The sequence below is a fragment of the Ostrinia nubilalis genome, chromosome 8 (assembly GCF_963855985.1).
Source record: "Ostrinia nubilalis chromosome 8, ilOstNubi1.1, whole genome shotgun sequence".
In the NCBI taxonomy this organism is placed as follows: domain Eukaryota; kingdom Metazoa; phylum Arthropoda; class Insecta; order Lepidoptera; family Crambidae; genus Ostrinia; species Ostrinia nubilalis.
The window spans coordinates 5,364,661-5,385,545 of NC_087095.1; the positions used below are offsets into that span (position 1 = coordinate 5,364,661).

At 38.6% G+C, this 20,885-nt stretch overlaps 2 protein-coding genes across 2 annotated transcripts; both read right to left on the reverse strand.

Annotated features, from left to right (window-relative positions):
* Positions 1-2,670: 2,670 nt before the first annotated feature.
* Positions 2,671-3,982, reverse strand: LOC135073790 (uncharacterized). Its single transcript, XM_063967969.1, has 2 exons — positions 3,872-3,982; positions 2,671-3,184 (listed from the first exon to the last, which is right to left on the reverse strand). The coding sequence occupies exons 1-2, from the start codon at positions 3,911-3,913 to the stop codon at positions 2,846-2,848; spliced, it is 381 nt and encodes a 126-aa protein (XP_063824039.1). The 5' UTR covers positions 3,914-3,982; the 3' UTR covers positions 2,671-2,845.
* A 206-nt stretch (positions 3,983-4,188) lies between these two features.
* Positions 4,189-18,280, reverse strand: LOC135073787 (odorant receptor 4-like). The gene is made up of 9 exons (XM_063967964.1): positions 18,163-18,280; positions 11,094-11,281; positions 10,501-10,664; positions 9,765-10,018; positions 9,530-9,626; positions 9,161-9,260; positions 8,712-8,819; positions 5,988-6,152; positions 4,189-4,310 (listed from the first exon to the last, which is right to left on the reverse strand). The coding sequence occupies exons 1-9, from the start codon at positions 18,278-18,280 to the stop codon at positions 4,251-4,253; spliced, it is 1,254 nt and encodes a 417-aa protein (XP_063824034.1). The 3' UTR covers positions 4,189-4,250.
* Between the last annotated feature and the right edge of the window lie 2,605 nt (positions 18,281-20,885).

Sequence of the window (20,885 nt, forward strand, 5' to 3'; positions counted from 1 at the left end):
TAATATTTTTGTTGCAATACGAAAATATGCTTTCTTGCAAATTAATTTGAAGTGTTAGCATTTTTTGCAAATATTGATGTTTGGATTGTTTGGTGATAAAAAAAGGACTAAAATCTGGAAACTCGTAAATTACCCTAAAACCTTTGAATATTTAAAATACAGGCATAGTTCGAAACTAATTCATCAGTATCATACAACACGTGTTGTATAAAAGTTGTATTACAATAAAATGTAAGCAAAAAACTTGATTTAGTATCATTATGGAATGACGAATCTAACGGTAGCGCCCACGTCAAATCCGTCAAATCGTTAGTAGGTAGTACGAGTTAGGTCAGTATGAAAAAAAAACTAAGTCGGTAGGTATCCTTTTAAACAATGGAGGTCTCTAGTCAGTAAAAATAGTAATAGTAACTGATTTTCATCACCGTAATATCAAGTATTATTTTCTTAAACAATAGATACGAATAAAATAATGTATCTATTAATATGTACTTACTAAATAAAAAGGAATGTAAATATTTTAAAATAATTAATATACTCAGCGGTGTTTTATTGTTTCATTCACATCCGATATTTGACACATGGTGGCACTTTCTCTTTGTAAGTGTTTAATGGGATTGTTAATACCCACACGTGGCGAGCAATTTCAAAGAAACAAAGCGAATACGTTTAAAAATACCTACTAATGTAAGCCCTGATCTGTTTTTGGGACATTGTTAACATCCAAATAATGTAGAGTATAGTCCGCACCAATGTAAACCCTTCGAGCAATTTTTGTACCACATAAACCGAAATAAAATTAAAAAATAAATAATTAACATCATCATCATCATTTCAGCCACAGTACGTCCACAGCTGAACAATGATCGTAGGCCTCCCAAAATGATTTCCATAATGACCGGTTGATAGCGGCCAGCATCCAGCGCCTTCCTGCTACCTATATGAGGTCGTCGGTCCACCTTGTACTCACGCTGCGACGTCCTACGCTGCACTAAAGCTTTAAAAAATCATTAAAATTATTTTTGACAGTACACTCTCAAAGAGCACTTTTGCTAACAACTGAACATTTTATATATCTAGTAAGTAATTTAAGTAAACCTAGTTTTTGCGACACTGAGACATTTCACTCACTATTTTTTTTACAAAATTGCCAGTTTGTATTGATGCGGACTATGGGTTAAAACCTTCATTTGTTTACCGTAACGGGCACGGTAGCTTTAGTTTATTTGAATAGTATTACACATATTTACTAAGAACCCTATTCCTCGGAAATGTCGATCGTACACGGTGTTTGGATACGGGCGGTCTGCGATGTAAACAGAGCTATTTTTATACATTCACAATTTAGTCCGTAAAAGGCATGTCCTTTTTTATGGGACCAGCATTAATATTTGATTGCCGTCAAAAAAGTTTAAAAGACCTAAAATAATTGCGACTAATTATATACCTAGATAAAATCTTCAAAAAAGGGAAAAAAGTTTCTTAAACTGGGGTTAGTGGGATGAATTTGAAGGTCAGATAAAGTTCTATCAAACCAACTTAGCAACTTTAATTTATTATTATGCCAATCTAAATAAATTATTTTTACATAATGTTGCTCTACATCAATTTTGAAGGCTCTGGTCATCATAGAGTAGATGTTTTGATATTTTAATGATGGTCTGTGAAAAAATGGTCCACAAAAGGTTAAGCATAGTAACACTGAAGTGAAGCTATTGTGCTTTTCCCTATTACATCAAGGGCCGTTACATCACAATATGCATATTCGAAAACCCAGTGAACCGTCATTATTTATAGGCGACGTCGTCACAGTTGGCTGGTGAACCGCACCCTGGCAATATCCGTGGAAGATAACTGACACACGTTAAATGTACAGTTCTCAGCACATCAGACTGTGTTATTTTTGCTGCTGAATACGGAGTTCGAAGATTACAATAAGTAAACGTCACTTAGGCTGGATTGCACCATCTTACTTTAAACCTAGGTGCAGACCACTGAATTTTAGTTGGCCGATAGTTGGGCCCGATTCTAATTTGTATGAAGAATCGGCCGATACCAAATCTGTGTAATGTGCGCACTTCCTTACATCTCCAAACTGATCCAACTATCGGCCAACAAAAAGTCTGTGCTCTGCGCCTAGGCTTAACTACATAACAGACGTCAAAAGTCTGTCAAACTCTTTACAAGGAACAACAATTTTGGATATAAGTAGTTACTGTTAAAGTAAGATGATGCAACTCAGCCTTAGCAACCCGTGAGAAAGTCGACGAGAAGTCTCGGTTAAATATCCTGGGTCTAAGCTACAATTGTTATGTTACCCAAAATTAAGCAATTAGAATAAGTGATCTACCTAATTCCGAAAATTGATTGTTTTTCATTTGCTTTCTGGAAAAATGTAATTAGAGTTGGAAACATGAATAAAAGCGCCTATCTACAATCAAGTGAAACAATTTAACTCCAAATTGGGTAAAATTCGTGATAAATGTAAATTTTATAGTAGTTATCATGAAAAGGACCTTTTTGCGAAATGGACTAGCATTTGATAACCTTCTAAAAATTCCAGTGAAAAATTAACCCCTATCTAAAACGTGAAACAAAAATTATCTAACAAATAACATTGCTTCTAGTTAAATTTTCCCTAACAATTGTATTCACAAATAAAACACAAAGTTTTATAAAACAATTTATTTGAAGCATTCTAAAACTAGGGTGGAATTTAATTACCAGCAAAAGTTGGCGCGGTGGTTGTTCGAAACTAGAAGCTACGACAGATAAATTTTATCTAAAAGTTTTATGACGGTTTTACTATACGGTTCGGAATGGGCAGACCTTTCCAACCGTAGTTTTAGCCGTCCAGAATGGCTCTCACTTGCTCCCTTTCTTCATTGCCAATTTTCTTATGGAGGAAATAAGTTAGATTCTCATCTTCTAGGTTGATCGGGCCATCTTTAAAGAACAGGGTCAAAACTACTCCTTCATCTTTCGGGTTTCCTTCACCAGAGTAAATGTAGTCCCGGAGGTTTCTTGACAGGTATTTCCCCACGTCCCCTACCCGGTAATAGCCGGTGGCTTTGAACCCATCGAGGTCCAATCCCGGTATCATTCGCAATTCATTTGTAAGAGTTTGCAACTCGGCCACCTTTATTGACAGATCTTTAACGGGACCAGCTGATTTGTCGAAGCTCTGAAAGGAAAGTAATTTCGAATTAATTAACAATATCAATAGCACTTTTACGGGTCGACCTCATTGCTATTGAAAATTTCGGTATGAATGGAAAATACTACATTTTGCTTGGGATTCATGGTCAGTTCATTTTAATTTTAATACCAATGGTCACATACAACTTGATAATGTATTGGTAATATCAATTTATAAGTGTGTACGTTCTAATGTATGGCAAACATTTTGATGAGACGCTGAATTTCACATGATCAAGCCAAATTTGACTTAGCACATACTCAAGTAACAAAAATGACAAGCATGCAATAATATTGTTTACTATTTTTGCACCTACTCTATCTCAGTAGTAGTTTTTCTTTTACGTTTGAAATATCAACAGAACCAAAAGCAAAATGATGCATACAACCATAAAGCCGTTTTATGGCCATCAATGTTATGACACAATAAAAATAAAATGTCCAGAAATATCACAATATACAATGACATGTGCACAATATGCACTGCAGTTTACTGCACTTTGTCTTTATGAGTTCATTTCTCATTTCTTATTAGGTCACTGAATACTTCTGAATTGCTTGAACTTTATTTTGGTCAATAAAATACGACTGTTATTGAAATGGTTTTGATCAGTCGAACAGGGAATTTATAGAAGATAGAATCTGTCAGAAAGTTAAATAACAATTTAATTACCTGAAGATTAACCAGCGTGATTAGATACCCCAAGAGATTCATGTTTGAGCTCAGTCCTTAGCTCACAGTTTAGTGCGTTCTCTCACTTAGTTAACACAGTTTTGACCATACATCCGACTTCGTGGTATTTATAATTATCATTCGAACATGACAACGTTGACTAATTCCTAAAGGTATATGACATGAAAACATTTTGTCGAATGGTAATAAGTTCGGACAATCGTGGTAACATTAACATGACAATAGCATCTACCAAGTTTATTTCGTTTGTCCATCGTTATTTGCGTCGACAGCTGTGTTTATCTAGATGATATTCTAATATTTGCTGAAATCACTACGCGTGTAAATCTTGCGTGCATTATAAACATGATATTAGCTTTTATTCCGTACTTTTGAGACGTAGCAAGAGCGTCAATGCGCTGTATGATGTTTTTAATATCTGCAAAAATAAAGTATTTTAATTGGGAATTAAAAACCTAAACGAAGCTAGGTACCTATTAGTAGAGGTACCTACATGGTAATCTATTTAGTGGTCTAACACCCATTGTTTTCGAGGAACTGCTGTGACCGTTCCACATTTGACAAATCGTCAAGGGCTGTCACACTGGCGGCCATTTAACAGAGATACAGGCTTAGCAACGGGATTGATCGCGACAGACATAGAGTTACTAAGGATGATGGGCACAAATGTATGGAAAGTGGTACCCGCTCCAATAGCCATAACCAATATATATTTCAAAAGGCCTTTAGATGTAGGAAAATGTCTGCTATGGGGCCAGTTCTAATTCACGTTTTGAAAGCAGTAATTCCACTAAGTATTATAATGAAAGTATAACACAATCATCCATGTATACGAGTATGTACTATGACTACAATCTATTAATATAACTAAAAGAAGCCTTGAAAAGGAAAGGAGTTATACCTACGATGAACTACCCAAGCTATTAGCCCTTTATTCGCTTTCATCATCATCATCATTATCATTTTAGCCATAAGACGTCCAGTTGAACATAGGCCTCCCCCAATGATTTCCTCAATGGCCGGTTGGTGGCGGCCTGCATCCAGCGCTTTCCCGCTACCTTTATAAGGTCGTCGGTCCATCTTGTGGGTGGACTTATTGGGTCTTGTGGGTTTATTCGCTTTAGCAACCCATAATAAAACCCTTAAAAAATAATAATCTTTTTGAGAAAATAAATATCTTTAACCACAAAAAATAATAAAACTCCAACCCCTTTATTAATAAAAGTTACACCCTAGATGAACTCTGATTTAAATTGTCATTTGGTATGGAAATGTCATTTTAATCCAAGGTTCATCCTAGGTATAACTTTTTTTAAATAAGGGGGTAGTGTTCTTCAAATAAAAACATTTATTTCACAATTATCTCTACCAATAATTATAGAGTTAAGGAAGGATGCTGGAGCAGTAAACCCTTCATGCCTCGCATAACCTAAGTACCATAAGATGGACACGTATGATACTTTGGTTACACAAAAAGTATGTTTATCTTCGAACGCAACCAGATCTGAGGCTGGTGGCGATAGTAAATGTTGTTCGTCTTGGTAAGACCTTTCAAATGACACTACAAACATAACTATTGGAGCCGGGTACCATTTTGCAAAAAAGTATGTTTATCTTCGAACACAACCAGATCTGAGGCTGGTGGCCATAGTAAAAGTTGTTCGTCTTGGTAAGACCTTTCAAACGACACTAGAAGCATATCTATTGGAGCCGGGTACCATTTTGCCCATTGTCCTTTTGTATTGTGCGGTGAACAAAGTCACATAATTTGGGAACTAGACAGACTAAACTAGACTCCACCAGTCAATTGTGATACTCTTTTTTCTCCTTTTACTTTATGAGCTGTGATGCTGTTTTTGCATATTTACCTACACAATGGGAAAACTACGTATAACGAACGCACCTGCGGGCTGTTTTTCAGTCTATTGACCGAAGATTAATTGACTTCAAGTCAAATAAATATAAGAAATTTAAAATAGTACATTATGCAATCCCTAAAAAAGACTGTTGTAATTTTAAGAAAATTTAATTTATTATTTGTGAATAGTGTCCACTATAATTTTCAGGTTTTATGAGTATAAACTTGGTTACTCACAGAGCTGAAAGTCATAAGCGACAGATCGTAGACCCCTCCAGCAGTGAGGGTCAGGGGCTTGTTGGCGCGCGTTATCACCATGAGCAGGGACACCTTGACTCCAGGGATATTGCTAGCACCGCACTCCCAGTTCGAGCAGTACACTGCTTCACCTACTCTTTGACTCTGCAATTGAAAAAGATCTAGGTCTTATTAAAGTTTCTTAGCAACTACACATTAAAATGTCGACGAGTTCATCCAGTGTCTAAGTAGCTCAGATGAAAGAGTCACCCGGCAAGCGAAAGGTCGTGGGTTGGGTTCCTGCCTTAGGCAGTTCGATTTTTTCAAGTTATTTATTTAAAATCTAGGTCTTAGCCACGAGTCACGACGAAGAAACTATTGGCCTCAATCTCAACAGATGGAAAGTGGTGTTCACATACATGGAAGTATGTAACATCGCTAATTGACCACTTCTAATTTATCGAAGGTTGAGGGCACAAGAGCGCGCGGCAGGTCGCCCATGCGCTAGACTAACCAGGTCAAAACCGCACTCAATGGTCCACTCCACGAGTGCACAAGAAAGGCTGCAGTGCGGGAGGAATGGCGACGGATTGTGAGGCTTGCCACTGAACCTGGTGTGACGACCACGACCACTACGGCAAGAGTGTAGCGACGAAGAAGAATGATTTATCAAAAGGCATAATATGTCAAAGAGATTATGATGTCACTTTCTTCCTACCTAACCTACACTAAAGAGTATGCTTTTTTGTGATTTATAATTCCTCATTCCACGAGCAAATTAATACTGAGTTACAAAGTAATTTATATATCGTTCTGATAAATTAATTCTATTAATTAGAAGTTAATATTTAAGAAGACCTCATTTACCGTACTAGAGAGAGCACAACCATGGGTGAACGGTCTTATAATTTCTCAAGGTCTATGGAAAAAACATTTTTATAAAACATTCATAAATAAAAAATAATCCAGTTTTACCACAGCAATATTACGTCAACAGCATGATGTCATTTAATTCCGACTAGACCACATTTCGTACGGATTTAGACTAATTTGTTAGCGATGCACATGTTCATCAAGTTGACAATGAGTCGATGGCCTCGCTAAAGCGACACTTCATTCTAGGTTGGCCAACTAAGGTAAGGCGTCCAATTATCCACCAATTATACCACTCAAACGATAACTTGATAGCCCAGCCCAGCGCTTTGTGAACGTGACACATTACACGTGACGTCATGCCCTCAAAGGCTACCGCTAGAGTTCCAGTAGAGGTATTCAGCAGTAGGCATATTATTTTCTAACGAACACATGCAAGTCAATTTCAAGTTTCATGATTCGTACATTTATTGTAATATTTTATGTATTATAATGAAAAAATCGCGTAATTAATGTTCTATCCTTCGCCTTCATCATTTTCCTCCCACTTTTCCTATTCTACATAACTTTCATATTCAATTACCTTAATTTTCTGAGGCCATATAATATTGCTCTAACAAAAAGTTAAGTGACAGAAAGGCAGGAATAATATCCACCAAATACATAGAGATTATTTTTTAGTTTAGAACGTTATCTATTATGTACCCAGTAAATAAGCCTACTGCTTTTATTTCTGTTATAGGTACTGAAACAGTTTTAATTATTTGTTGGCATGACGATGGATCGAGTGTCGTCGTAATTAGTAAGAAACAAATTGGTTTCTTGGTAATTTGTATAACTAAAACCATGTGCTTTAAAGATCAATTTTAACACTAGAGTGCTCGCGCCCCTAAATACTCCTAGAGTGCTCGCGCGGGTCACATATGTCACCCATTATGATATGGGTTTATTTTTTCTAATCTTAATTAATACAAGTAAAACAATTTAAAATATTAAACATAAACAATATTTCTTACTAAATAATTTAAAAAAAGCGAGTAATTCTTTCATGAACTCATATTATACACCAAAATAAATACTTCAATATTTTCCAAATATTTTAGAGTCGACGAGACCAAAGTCGTTTAAATAGTCCTTGGACCCATTATTATGGCAAAAATAGCACCTAATTAGAAAGTTAATCACTAGATTGATCTTATTCTGTGATATTTTGATCACAACTCGGGCACGATTTGATTTGATGATCTGGACAAAAACGCCTATTCCACTTGTTACATTTGCTTACGAGTGCTTCGATTTCTTGCTCTTGTGCAAAAACACAACGTCCTTTGCCACATTACTGGCAAGTTTTGTGCTAGTTGATGTTCTCGCAACCCCAGAAGAATCCTGGTTTTTAATTTTATAGACCTAGGTGTATTATTACTACATTACTTACAATCTAAAACAACTACTTTCTTGCATCAGTTTATGCTTATAAATCAATATAATTATTGTAAAAGTTTAAAAAATGGTTAAAAAGTATAACTTTGAACTTACATGAAAGTAAACTTGATTTTAAACCGCGATGATAAGATCTCAAACAATTCCTCGAGTGCTCGCGCGGGGGACATGCGTCACCCAAACACTTTAAATGTTTTCTGCACTCACATTGATGCGTCTAGCAAGATGGCATTACTACTATCATGTGCGACAATACATGCTCGAGGAATACCTGAGAAGGCAGCACTGTAGCTCGATACCTTAAAAAAATATTTACAAATTTTACACCCTGGGTGACATATGTCACCCGCGCGAGCACTCTAGTGTTAAGAAGATGCGACAGGACAATGGAAAAGTCTTTAAAAAAATTACCTGAACTGAAATTTCTTCGCACCAACGACAAATAATGTAAAACACAAGCAAATTGTAACACAGGTAGAACAAACTCATGAGGCACTTGGTGATGTTGTAAGCTCCAGACTGGAATATAATAATCAGACATTATGACAACAAAAAACAATGAAAGCATAGTTTAGAGGAGATTAAGTAAGCTTGTGAGTTAAAAGGTTCGATTCCAATAGTTATCTAAAGTTGGAAATAAGCGACTATATTGGAGTGACCGATCATCCGGCAATAAAGCTCATAGCAGACTTATCAACTCGGAAAGGGATCAAAACCGTAAGTTTGGAGTTTACAAAGAATACTGACCGCCTCAAGTTGATACGGTTACGGTCTCTTTCCGGGTTGAGAAATGTGGCAAAGCCCAAAAGGTACTACCATTCCGCTAGTCATCGATTAAATCGTCGTTAATGTTTCCTTACCGTAGTCGCTTGATAACCGATAAAGCAAATAAGAGTCCCACTGGCCGCCAATTGGCCTAGCATGGGGCCGCTCAGCGTGTGGCGGAGTTCCATGGCGTGGCTGAAACAATTTATATGGTGTCTATGTGGTCTTGTGTAGTTGTAAGAGATGCAAATTTGCAACAAAAGTTTAAAGTCTGATGTCACACATAGTTCACCCCTGTATGTTATTAACCTGTGTGTGATGTGGGATTTTCTTCATCAGCTTCATCAGTTGTAACAATAGATTTAATCATCATATAAGTGCCATAGGCATATGACTTGGCTTAATCCGATCTAACTTATTTGTCTTTACCTATTTATTGTTATTTAACTTCCAAAAATACTTACTCAAGAATATACCGATGTTGAGTAATCATATCACCCAGCCTTGCTTTGAAGACTTCTCTGTAATTCGCATTCGCCAGCAGACTTTCTCGATCTATACCTTTAAGACATAATAAACATTCTAAAAAACATCTTCTCCGAGGCATATTACTAAAAGACACTAGAAAGTATATGGACTTCGACAAAAACTTCTATAAAACTTCGTGATGTTATTTACGATCCTTACAATACATTTTACCTTTAAATCCTTTTGCACAATCCTCCATTAAGTTCTCAAAGCAGTTGCAGAGTACATCAAACTGGCACACCATGTGCAGTAGATGAGCCTGCATGATCAGGTCGTTGGCCATCACAAAGTGGGATATATACGAGAAGACTATCAACAAGAGCAGGTACACGAAGGCGTAGCACACCGGGCTATAGTAAGGGAAAGGCAGGCGAATCCCGATGAACACGTTGTATTCCAGGTCGTCTACCAAGGGGTACAGAAACCTAGGACATAAACAGGTTGATTAATAAACTGGAATATTAAAAGAAGAAGAAATAGGATTTGTTATCCCGATAAACAGTAAAATTTACTACAAAATACAATGTGTCCCCCCCACTGCCACTTGATATTAGCAATTCTGCAAACTATGTCGGTCACTTTGGTTCTCCTGCAGATAGCTCGTAGAGACGATGGCCTTTGGGGCAGAAAAGTTCTCGAGTGGCGACCACGGGCTGGAAGACGTAGCGTGGGCGCCAGCCCACTAGGTGGACCGACGATCTGGTAAAGGTCGCGGGAAGAGCCGGGATGCGGGCAGCGCAGGACCATGCATTGTGGAAAACCTTGGAGGAGGCTTTTGTCCATCAGTGGACGTCATTTGGCTGAAACGAATGAACGAACGAACAATGTCTCCCTATAGTCCCATGTTTTCAGATTCAATATAAAAATATTACCAACTATGAAGATGTTCACATAATATTATGCTTACCAAGCAATTAAGGTACAGTTTCCTAACACAAGTAACAACTTCACGTTGTTAGCATTCCTTTTGACCCAGTAATCAACCACATCCCTCCTTTCCTTTGTAGATATATCAAAATATTGCGACTCCATGGATGTGGCTAGTTTTTTGTACACATCCTTATGGTATAACTGTGAAAAATCGTGACACATTATCTTATAATGGTTCCATAATCCATATTAAGAACATAATAGGCATTTCTAGGACCTTTATAGAGGTTGTAGTTTTTATACGTATGGGATGGTTTATTTGACCGAAAGTAAAAAACCATGACAGACCATTAAGAATACACAAAAAGTCAAATGAAAATTATCTTTCCGCTTTATTCGTTCGTGCAGTTGATTTTATCGCAATATTGGACGTCAAACTGTTTTGTGGTGGCACTGTTTAATGTCGCTCAGTTGTTCTATCTATCACGTTAAAGTTCTCTGAGCTTCTCTAGACATGTCACACCAATGAATTTCGATCAAACTTTGGCACTTAATAATGTCTAAAATAATGTGGGCGATTTTGCAACAAAATGTATATTCCAATGTGTTGTTGACTGCACTTTAACTTACCATGCTCCTGTATCTGAAAATAGCGATATACTGAATGACAGTGATGTTAACCATGTCGGCCATCTCATCGAAGCTTGTCACCTCCGTGGCGAGATGCCAGAACTCTCCAACAATCAGCAAGAATATAAGGAGTTTCACAACGCTACTGTAGATCAGGTAAGGGATATCTTCATCCGCCATAGATATGCCTGTAGGATAATTATAGTTTTTAACTTTACCGCAACCGTACCTATAGATACATAAAAAAATATAACTCTAAGGCCCGTAATAAGTATGAGACCAACTCAGCCCTCATAGACGAAATACGTGAGGACTATCTGTCATGAATTGCTATTAACCCAGAAGTATTAGAACTTGATAAAATCGATTCAACTTGATACCTACACCTATAAGAAATACTAGACCATGATTAGATTAGTGGGCAGGTTTAGCTTCCAGACACTAGGGTTTTTTTATGCAAGACAAGGCAGGTATTTGACCGCATCGCACAGTCTAGGATGGTACATATCTGCCCTGTAAGTAAGGTTCTCCGAACAGAAGATGATAGCTAAAGAAAAGACTTAATAATCGCTATTTTTCTTCTGAATCATAACGTTTAACTTCAACCTTCCCATTTTCAAACAGCCTTTCTTATTACATTTTGTAATATGAACATTATGAAAGATTCCGCCAGTGAGGAATTTCCTCAAAAGTTCATTAAGCCCAAACGAATTATTAAAGTATGTTCTTAGCAGCGGTTTCATCCAAGTTACTTGAGCGAGCAACTCATACTCTTTGCACAATAGCATTAAATTCAGTAGGCTTACTACGGAAGTCAATGAAAACACATTATATTTACTTAGTCTTTATCTTTATAATATTTCGTCAGATCCGTCCGAATTCGAAATATCTACGGATTCCGAGGTTTTTCCATTTTCATATTGTTTAAGACTTATTTAAATAACTAATATTAAAGTGTAAACGTATCAACAACAGGATTTAAATTTGACAGTTGAAATCCGGATTTGGACAAGGATTGAATATGGGAAAGGGGTGTGTATAACGCCCCTATTCTCAACCGATGCTTGCTTAAGTGAAGCAGCAAATCGAACGTACAACGTTGAATATAGCTCGTATGTCACCCTGTGCGTCCACGCGCACTGTGAGACCTCATAGTAATGTTTGAGAATACGGATGTAGTGTCAAGTTTTAGCGTGGTAGGGTAATTGATACAACTTCAGCTGGAGTTTGAATCTACGCTTGTTCTTGTTACATGGCCTTTTAGTAATTGCTATTGTCTGCACAACTGAAAATACTAATCAATAGCTTATTCGTGAACCTTCTAGACCAACTTTCTTGTGCCAACTTCGCGGCTTGAAGTGGAGACACGTCGATAAGTTTGAGCTAAACTTAGATCTGTGAAGGCCTTTGTTATCGTTCTCCTAACGCGAATACATTCTTAAACTTTTCCAAGAGAATATTTCAGGGAAAAGAAACTTATGTTTGAAACTGCTGGTTTGAAATAAAGCTTGTTTGTAAGACTGACATGGTTTAAAAGTAGTTTGGTTTGACACATTTTTTTTATTTCATCTAATTTGATTGTTATATTTTACAAGAGACTGTCTGGTCTCTAGAGTTTTAGACTGAACTACATTTTAACTAGAATATAAATAAATATTGAGACCAACCCCCCTAGACAAAATGCACTTATCAAAAGAAAATCGAATTCATCAACAAAAAAAAGGACGTTCGACCACTTTTCGACCGGTTTGCGATTTTAATGTGCACTTTGTCTAGACCCCCAATTGACTTGAACTTGAACACGCTTAATGAAGTTGAAATCGCAAGTCTTCGTGAAACCAGAATGTTGTAATTCACTCAAGCCTCACAAAATCAGTGAAAAGGTCCTACCTAACTGGAATCTACAACGCCAAGAGCCACTACGACGCAGTTTTTTGCATAAAGTTTATTTAAAAAATGCAATATCCGCTAGCAGCGGCGACCGTTGCATGCTATTACACGAGACCGGAATTTTTCATACGAAGCTATTTCCATCGACAGGCACTCGAATAACGCGAAATAGAACACAAATTTTCCACTTGCTCTATTGAGATACACACTTTTAAGTAAACTTTGCTGAACTGTACTGTTTTATTTTTATTTTTTTCTAATTAGACATGACCTGCATGATCGTAAACTTTGTTGAACTGTACTGTTTTCTTTTTATTTATTTTTTCTAATTAGACATGACATGGCGTGACGTAGCATGGGCGTAGTTGCGTGGTAATAATATGTTATATCGTCGGTATATCGGAATAGGGAATTTAAATAAGCAACAACCGCTACGTTTAAGTTCGTGTATTCGACTGACGCAACAGCCGTTAGAAACAATGGTGAAACTACCGCTATTACATAAAAATAAAAATAACAAAGTACCCGCTTAGTAGCTTAATATTATAACATCCCTCCACCTTTATTCAAAAAAACTTCTTGTAGTCTACAACGCGCCTAGGCCGTCTCGAACGTGTGGAGACTTCCCTCTGAGGTGTGGTTTGAGGTTCACACTCAGACTCGGGGGGCGTCGCTGGTGTGACATCAACAGTTTGTCCAATTTCATTGCCGCAATCAAACCAGTCCTCTGGATTGCTCTCAGTTTGATCTTCGGGGGAGATATTAGTTGCCGGTTGAGCGTTCGAGGTCCCTGAAGACTCAGCAGTAGGTGTTAACTCCTCCGTACTAGGAGGTTGCTCCGCACTCTGCTCCACTGGAAGTATGAAGGCAGGGACGGTATCTGTCGTCGCCGGTTTTTGTTCGCAACATCCATCTTCTCCCCCCTTATACTTTAACAGTTGGTTTACATGTCTTTTAACAATCTGATCATTGCAGCTGAGTTGTACTAAGTACAATGAATTGCCGATTTTCTTGACTACTACACCACGGGTCCATGATTGTCTTTGTTGATTATAAAGTCTAACTAGCACTAAATCGCCCTGATTAAAGTCTACTTCCCGGTTGCCCCGATAATTGTCACTCTGTAAGCACTGTTTAGATTGGACGCATTTGTTGAGTGCAGTGTCTGATGGAGATGACGCGGGAGGTTTAAGAAGATCTAACCGACATCTTAATTTGTGGCCGAATAATATCTCTGCGGGAGACCGGTTGGTCGTAGTATGAATAGAATTTCTATATGTTAAAAGGAATTCTTGTAATTTAATGTTTAAATCTCGCAAGTTTGAACCTGACATTAATATTGACTTTATAGCCTTTTTGATTATCTTCACATAGCTCTCAGCCTGACCGTTACTAGCTGGGTTGTATATCGGAGACGTTAAGTGAGTGATGCTGTTGCGAGAGCAAAATTGTTTAAACTCGGTCGAAACGAACGAGCTTCCATTATCTGAACAAATAGTATGAAATAAACCAAATCGTGCCATCACTTCACACAGCTTTTCAATTACTATGCGGGAACTAAACCCGGTAGACACATCAAAACATTCTACCCACTTTGAATACGCATCCACAATGATTAAAAAGGTTTTTCCGTTAATTGGGCCGAGAAAATCTAAGTGAACCCGCTGCCATGGCTGAGCCGGGTAGGGCCAGGGCGTGAGCGGGGCGCGCGCGGGCGCCGGCCGCTGCGCCGCGCACGTGCCGCATGCGCCGGCGCGCCGCTCCACCGCCGCGGACATGCCCGGCCACCAAAACCTATGGCGGGCTTCTTCCTTCATTTTTGTTATTCCCAAATGACCTTTGTGTAATTCGTTTAAGACCTTAACTTGTAAGCTATCCGGTATAACTAATTTATGCCCTCTCATTAGACAGTCATTTTCAACAGATAATTCCAACCTGTGGCTAAAGAATGATTTGTACTTATCATCAATTTTATTTGGCCACCCATTCAATACGTAGTGCAAAACCGCTGATATTTTGTTATCTCGCTTCGTAGCCTCCTGCACGTCGGAGAGAGACAGAAACCGTTCGCCCTCATAAACAAATCGTACATACGCGGACCTGTCGAGCGATGACTCATCACCCGCAGTCGGGTGCTCCCGAGCGGACGGCGGGCTGACTTCGCTCACAGACCTACTTAAGAAGTCGGCGCAATTATGAACACTATTGACATATTCTATTTTATATTTGTACGCAGACAGAAAAATCGCATAACGTTGTAATCTATTGGCTGATATTTCGGGAATCCCTTTGTCTGGGTTAAATATTGATATGAGAGGTTTATGGTCTGTTTTCAATAGAAATGGTTTATCTCGGCCGTACAAATATTGATGAAACTTTTTCACGCCAAATATGATAGCTGTTGCCTCTTTTTGAATTTGGCTATACCGTTTTTCGGCTGCATTAAGAGAACGGGACATATAAGAAATTGGCTTTTCAATACCTTCCTCAATTTGTGATAAGACCGCCCCAAGACCGTATGGCGACGCGTCTACAGTGAGTACTAACTCAGCCTCAGGGTTAAAATGAGTTAAAGTGTTGTCAGATGCTAACTGACGTTTAATTTTTGTTACAGCTTCCTCATGCTCCGTAGTCCATACCCATGGTACATTTTTCTGTAATAACTTATGCAAGGGTGACAAGATAGCAGAAGCGTTTTTTACAAAGTTTCTATAATAATTTACCATACCTAAAAACGATTTTAGCTCTGTCGTATCAGTCGGCACTTTTGATTGTAAAATCGATTTTACCTTCTCTGGCGATTTGTGAATACCATTGCGATCTATTACAAACCCCAGATATGAAACAGATTCTTGAAAAAAATTGCATTTCTCCTTGTTCAAAACAAACCCTGCCTCCTCTAGTCTACGGAACACTTCAGCTAACCTTGACATCATTTGGGTCCTGTTTTCAGCACAGATACAGAGGTCATCCATAAATACAAGTGTTCCTTCTAGCCCTGCGAGCACGGTTTCTAAGGTTCTTTGGAAAATAGCGGGTGCGCTTGCGAGACCAAAGACTAATCTAGTGAATTTAAAGAGCCCTTTGTGCGTATTTATGCAGGTGAGCATTTGTGAGGCTTCATTTAAAACCAGTTGATTATATGCTTGTGAAAGGTCTAGTTTGCTAAACAATTTCCCACCGTGCAGTTTTGTAAAAAGTTCATCATATTTTGGTAATGGATATTTGTCAACAAGTAATTGCTTATTTATTGTTACCGAATAATCTGCACAGAGACGTATTGAGCCATCACGCTTTAAGACTGGAACAATAGGACTCGCATAGTCGGAATATTTCACCGGCACTAAAATGCCTAAGTCTACTAATCGCTCTAACTCCTTTTCAACGTTTGCACGAATAGAAAATGGCAAAGGGCGTGCCTTAAAAAAAATCGGTTTCGAATCGGTCTTAAGAGGCAAATCTACTTCAACATTTTTAAAACAACCTAATCTTTCAGAAAATAATTTCGGGTATTTAGAGGTTATATCTTCAACAAAGTTACTGCAATTATTCAAAGCACAAATTTGTAAATTGAAGCGTGAAAAAAAATCTCTGCCCAACAACGGAGGTCCCCCATTGTGCACAACATATACCACAATATCGTTACTTTTATCATTATAAGTAAATAATAATTTAATTACTCCCATAATGTTCAATCGATCTCCGTTGTAGCTGTGTAAAATGACGTCACTCGGTTCCAGGCTAACGTTTGAAAAATAACGTTTATACATCTGCTCAGAAATTACGGTAACCGGTGATCCCGTATCTATTTCAAACAACAGGCTAAAACCATTGACCACAACCGATTCCCGCAGAGGTTCTCCACGAAGAGTGCGAATATTACAACATAATCGCTTACCATCGTCATCGACATCCTCACGGCACTCAACATAATGCTGCCCCGCTAATGTTTTACACATTCGTTTGAGATGGCCTTGAACACCGCACTTCCTGCACTTATAACGAGCAAACCGACACGTTTCCGCCCTATGACCGACGAAGCCGCACACGCTGCACCGCTCGCCAGCCGCCGCCGTGGGCGCGCGCGCCGGCGATGCGCCGCGGCCGCCGGGCCCGCGCGCTGCCGCCGCGCCGCGCGCCATCGCCACCTTCATCACTTGCAGCGCCGGCGCCTGTCGCTGCGCCGCCTCGTGAGAGCTCGCTCGAGCACACCGCACCCCCTCAGCTATGTCCAGGGCGCTGGACAGCGTCAGCTCAGCCAAGTCTTTGGTGAACAATGTGTCTCTCTCTGGTCCAGGCTCCAGGCCCAGAGTGAACCGGTCACGAAGCTGCTCATCCAAATGTTCAGCCTTAAAACCACAATGCGATGCTAAGCTTCGAACGCGCGCCGCCCATTCCGCCAGACTTTCACCCGTATGTTGAGTGGCGCTGTGAAACTTCCATCGTTCAGCGAATGTGCACTTTTTTGCTTTGAAATGTCCATCTAGCAGCGACACAACTTCTTCATAGCTCAAAACTCCCACTTCCTTAGGTAAAGCTAGGTCACGTACAAGCTTGTAGGTGGATTCTGACACGTTGCTTAGTAAAATGGCTCGACGTTTACTACCGGCTTTGTCTATCTCCGCACCAATGTCATTTGCGAGAAACCATTGTTCTAAACGAGCCTTATACACCGACCACTCTTGAACTTCGTGGCTAAATGAAGTTAAAATGCCGACCGTAACTTTCGCCATAATTAATTTGCACGCGTTAACTTTTAATCTCGTTCGCCAAATGTTATATCGTCGGTATATCGGAATAGGGAATTTAAATAAGCAACAACCGCTACGTTTAAGTTCGTGTATTCGACTGACGCAACAGCCGTTAGAAACAATGGTGAAACTACCGCTATTACATAAAAATAAAAATAACAAAGTACCCGCTTAGTAGCTTAATATTATAACATAATATAAATGATAGCAAAGAATAATCTGAGCTTAGACAGGCTGTACTGATCTGAGAGGTTGCTCAATGTTGCATGTTGCAACAACAGATGTGCGGCCGCAATAATTCCAACCGACAAAAAACGACAAACTAAATATCGGTATAGACTCGAAGAAAGAGCTCTTACTATAAAATCAATGAAATAACTGCGTACTTTTCCAATTAAATGAATATTATTTATTTAATAGACACAAACCTGTCAAATAAGAAACCCGGTAAACGGTCTCAAAGAACTGAGTTTCCAGGCAGCCGCTGGATTTTTCCAGAGCTTTGGTATTCGTTAGCTTCCTCCAAATTGAATTCAGGATAGTCATTGTGTCACGCAGGTTTGCCTCCTGAAAATGAACAAAATGTTTAGAATCAAAACATTTGCTCGGAGGTAGGTAATTAAATTCAGACCTAGCGGGGCCGTTTCCATTGTACTATTGAACTTATAGCCGACTTTTAAAATAAAGCTTTCATCCGGCTTTGTTATAGAAATTGGCTTTTTAATTTAACTGAAAAGGCTTAATTCTGTGGCTAATATATAGGCTATTTCTTAATTGATTTGCACGGCTTCATACTTACTTCATCATCATCATCATCATTTCAACCATAGCCTCCTTACTTACTTAGCACTAATCTCAGTAAGTAGTTATCACTGTTAAAATTTGAACAGGTGCTTGGGAATGATTGAGAAGTGAAAATGAATAAAAAATGAAAAAACATTTATTCAGTATCTTTTAAGTTAATATATTGTTACAAGTGGCTGGGGTCTCCTTTTAAGTATAATAGCTGTGTTAGGAGGCCCTAGGAGGCCCTAGGGCCCGAGGAGGAGTGGTATATAAATAAACTAGCGGCCGCCCGCGACTTCGTACGCATGGATTCCGTTTTGCCCCATTAGGGGTGGAGTTTCGTAAAATCCTTTCTTAGCGGATGCCTCCGTCATAACGTCTACCTGCATGCCAAATTTTAGCCCGATCCGTCCAGTGGTTTGGGCTGTGCGTTGATAGATCACTATGTCGAATTTGCATACAAATAAGGAGGTACCTTCATGGTCACGTTGACATGCGAATAGATACGATACTAAAAATAAATATAATTGTCATATCTATTTCCCTAATGTAAATAAGAATTTATTGTTAAGTAAAAACTTCTAGGGTTAGCGACACCGCTAAGTTAATAAACCAATTGGTTATCAAGACCTATCTCATTATGCGTCTTAAAACGCTCGCTAGTACAGACTAGCTAGATGGAAAGAAACAAGGAGATTCAATAAGCTCATATTAAGAAATGACGCTCAAAACTCGTCTCAAACTCAAGCTCAGAATTCATTTGGGTGAATATCAACAAACTCGTTTTTTGCCTAATTCCAGTGGCGAATTTTTATTTCCACTTTCTAAAACTTTTTTGTGGCAGAAATAATAGTAAATGACTTGTGTTATTCAATGATATGGTAGAGATCAAAATATTATTAATACTTCTCGAGATATGTTAATTTGAAATTATCAAGAGCCACCGAAATTGTATTTGAGCCACCGGGATTAAGAACCAATCCACCGAAATTTATTTCTACAGCGGAATTAGGAATGTTATGGACTATTGTCTCAAATTACTTATTTATTTGTAATCAATTAAGTATTATTTATCCAGTAATGATGTTTATAATTCGCAAAAATATTTAGGCCTGTGTTGTGACCCTAAAAAGCATCAGATCTTCCCATGTGAGTCGTAAAAGGCGACTAAGGAATCAAAATACTGGAGGAAGGGCTGCAGCATCATTCCAGGTATTACACTACCATACTGGAACTACCAACCAGCCTGCTAAGCATGGTGATAACGGAAAAATCCCTCCATAGAAAACAAATCCAAAACTTTCTGGCTCTAGCCGCCAGCAGCCCCGTTGTTCTAGACTCATCACAAAGACATCATACATGACCCTCAATCCCAGAAAACAACTCTAGTCCCGGGAGGGCGACCAACTGCCCCAGGTTGGTGTCAGGTTTAACTTCCATAAGTAAAAATTTTGGTCCAGGCTAGCCAAGTTTTCATGATGGTATCATGCCTATCCTACACTCAGAATTACGCAACTAATTATTCGCTAAAGACCATGCGAACTGGAGATTAAGTATGATGATATTTCTAGATCTATACCAGCTACTGAACGAACACATTACATTACTAAATGAAAGTAGTGCAATTAAGAAACGGAGGACTAAATCCAGCCAGCTTCATGAAGAGAGAAGGCCTAGCAAAAGATGCTATGACCGCTTATGACCGCTGTCTATGGAGGATCACTATCTATGGTTGCGATTATCTACAGTGAGGGACCGAGGTAGAAGAAGAAGCGATTACCGAAATAGAAGAATGCCGAATAAAAGAAGCTCAAAACATGTCGACTGATGAAGTCTAAGCCACGACCAGTGCCAATCCAGCTCCAAAACCCCACGAATTATCAGCTCGAGTGGCAGAATAGATTGCAACCTACGAGGCTAGGGAAATTTTAGCTGTTTCAGGACTATTCTCATCTGTTTTTAAGATTCTACTTAGTATGGATGTTTAAATAGCAATCCAAGTCCTCACGCTGATACAAAGTGTATTATAGAGGCGATTTTGTGTAATAAATCAAAAGTATGTATTTGCGATTACCAACATGAATAACGAGGATAGCAGAACCATTTTGGTAAATGCCTAAGCTGCTAGAAGAGATTAAGAAGCACTACTAGTAATTTGGCTGAAGATCGAGATTATCCCGACACTTTAGCGAAGATATCCTAGACTTTAGCTTGAGCGAGATTAGAATGCCCTATTAAAAACAACAAGGTATGTACCAGGAGATGATGAAATCACAACTGAGCTTATGAAATCAGATGGAATGCTAGTACTAAAGTCCCCTTAAATACTACCATGTTCATTGGCCGAGAACCCAAAAAATAAGAC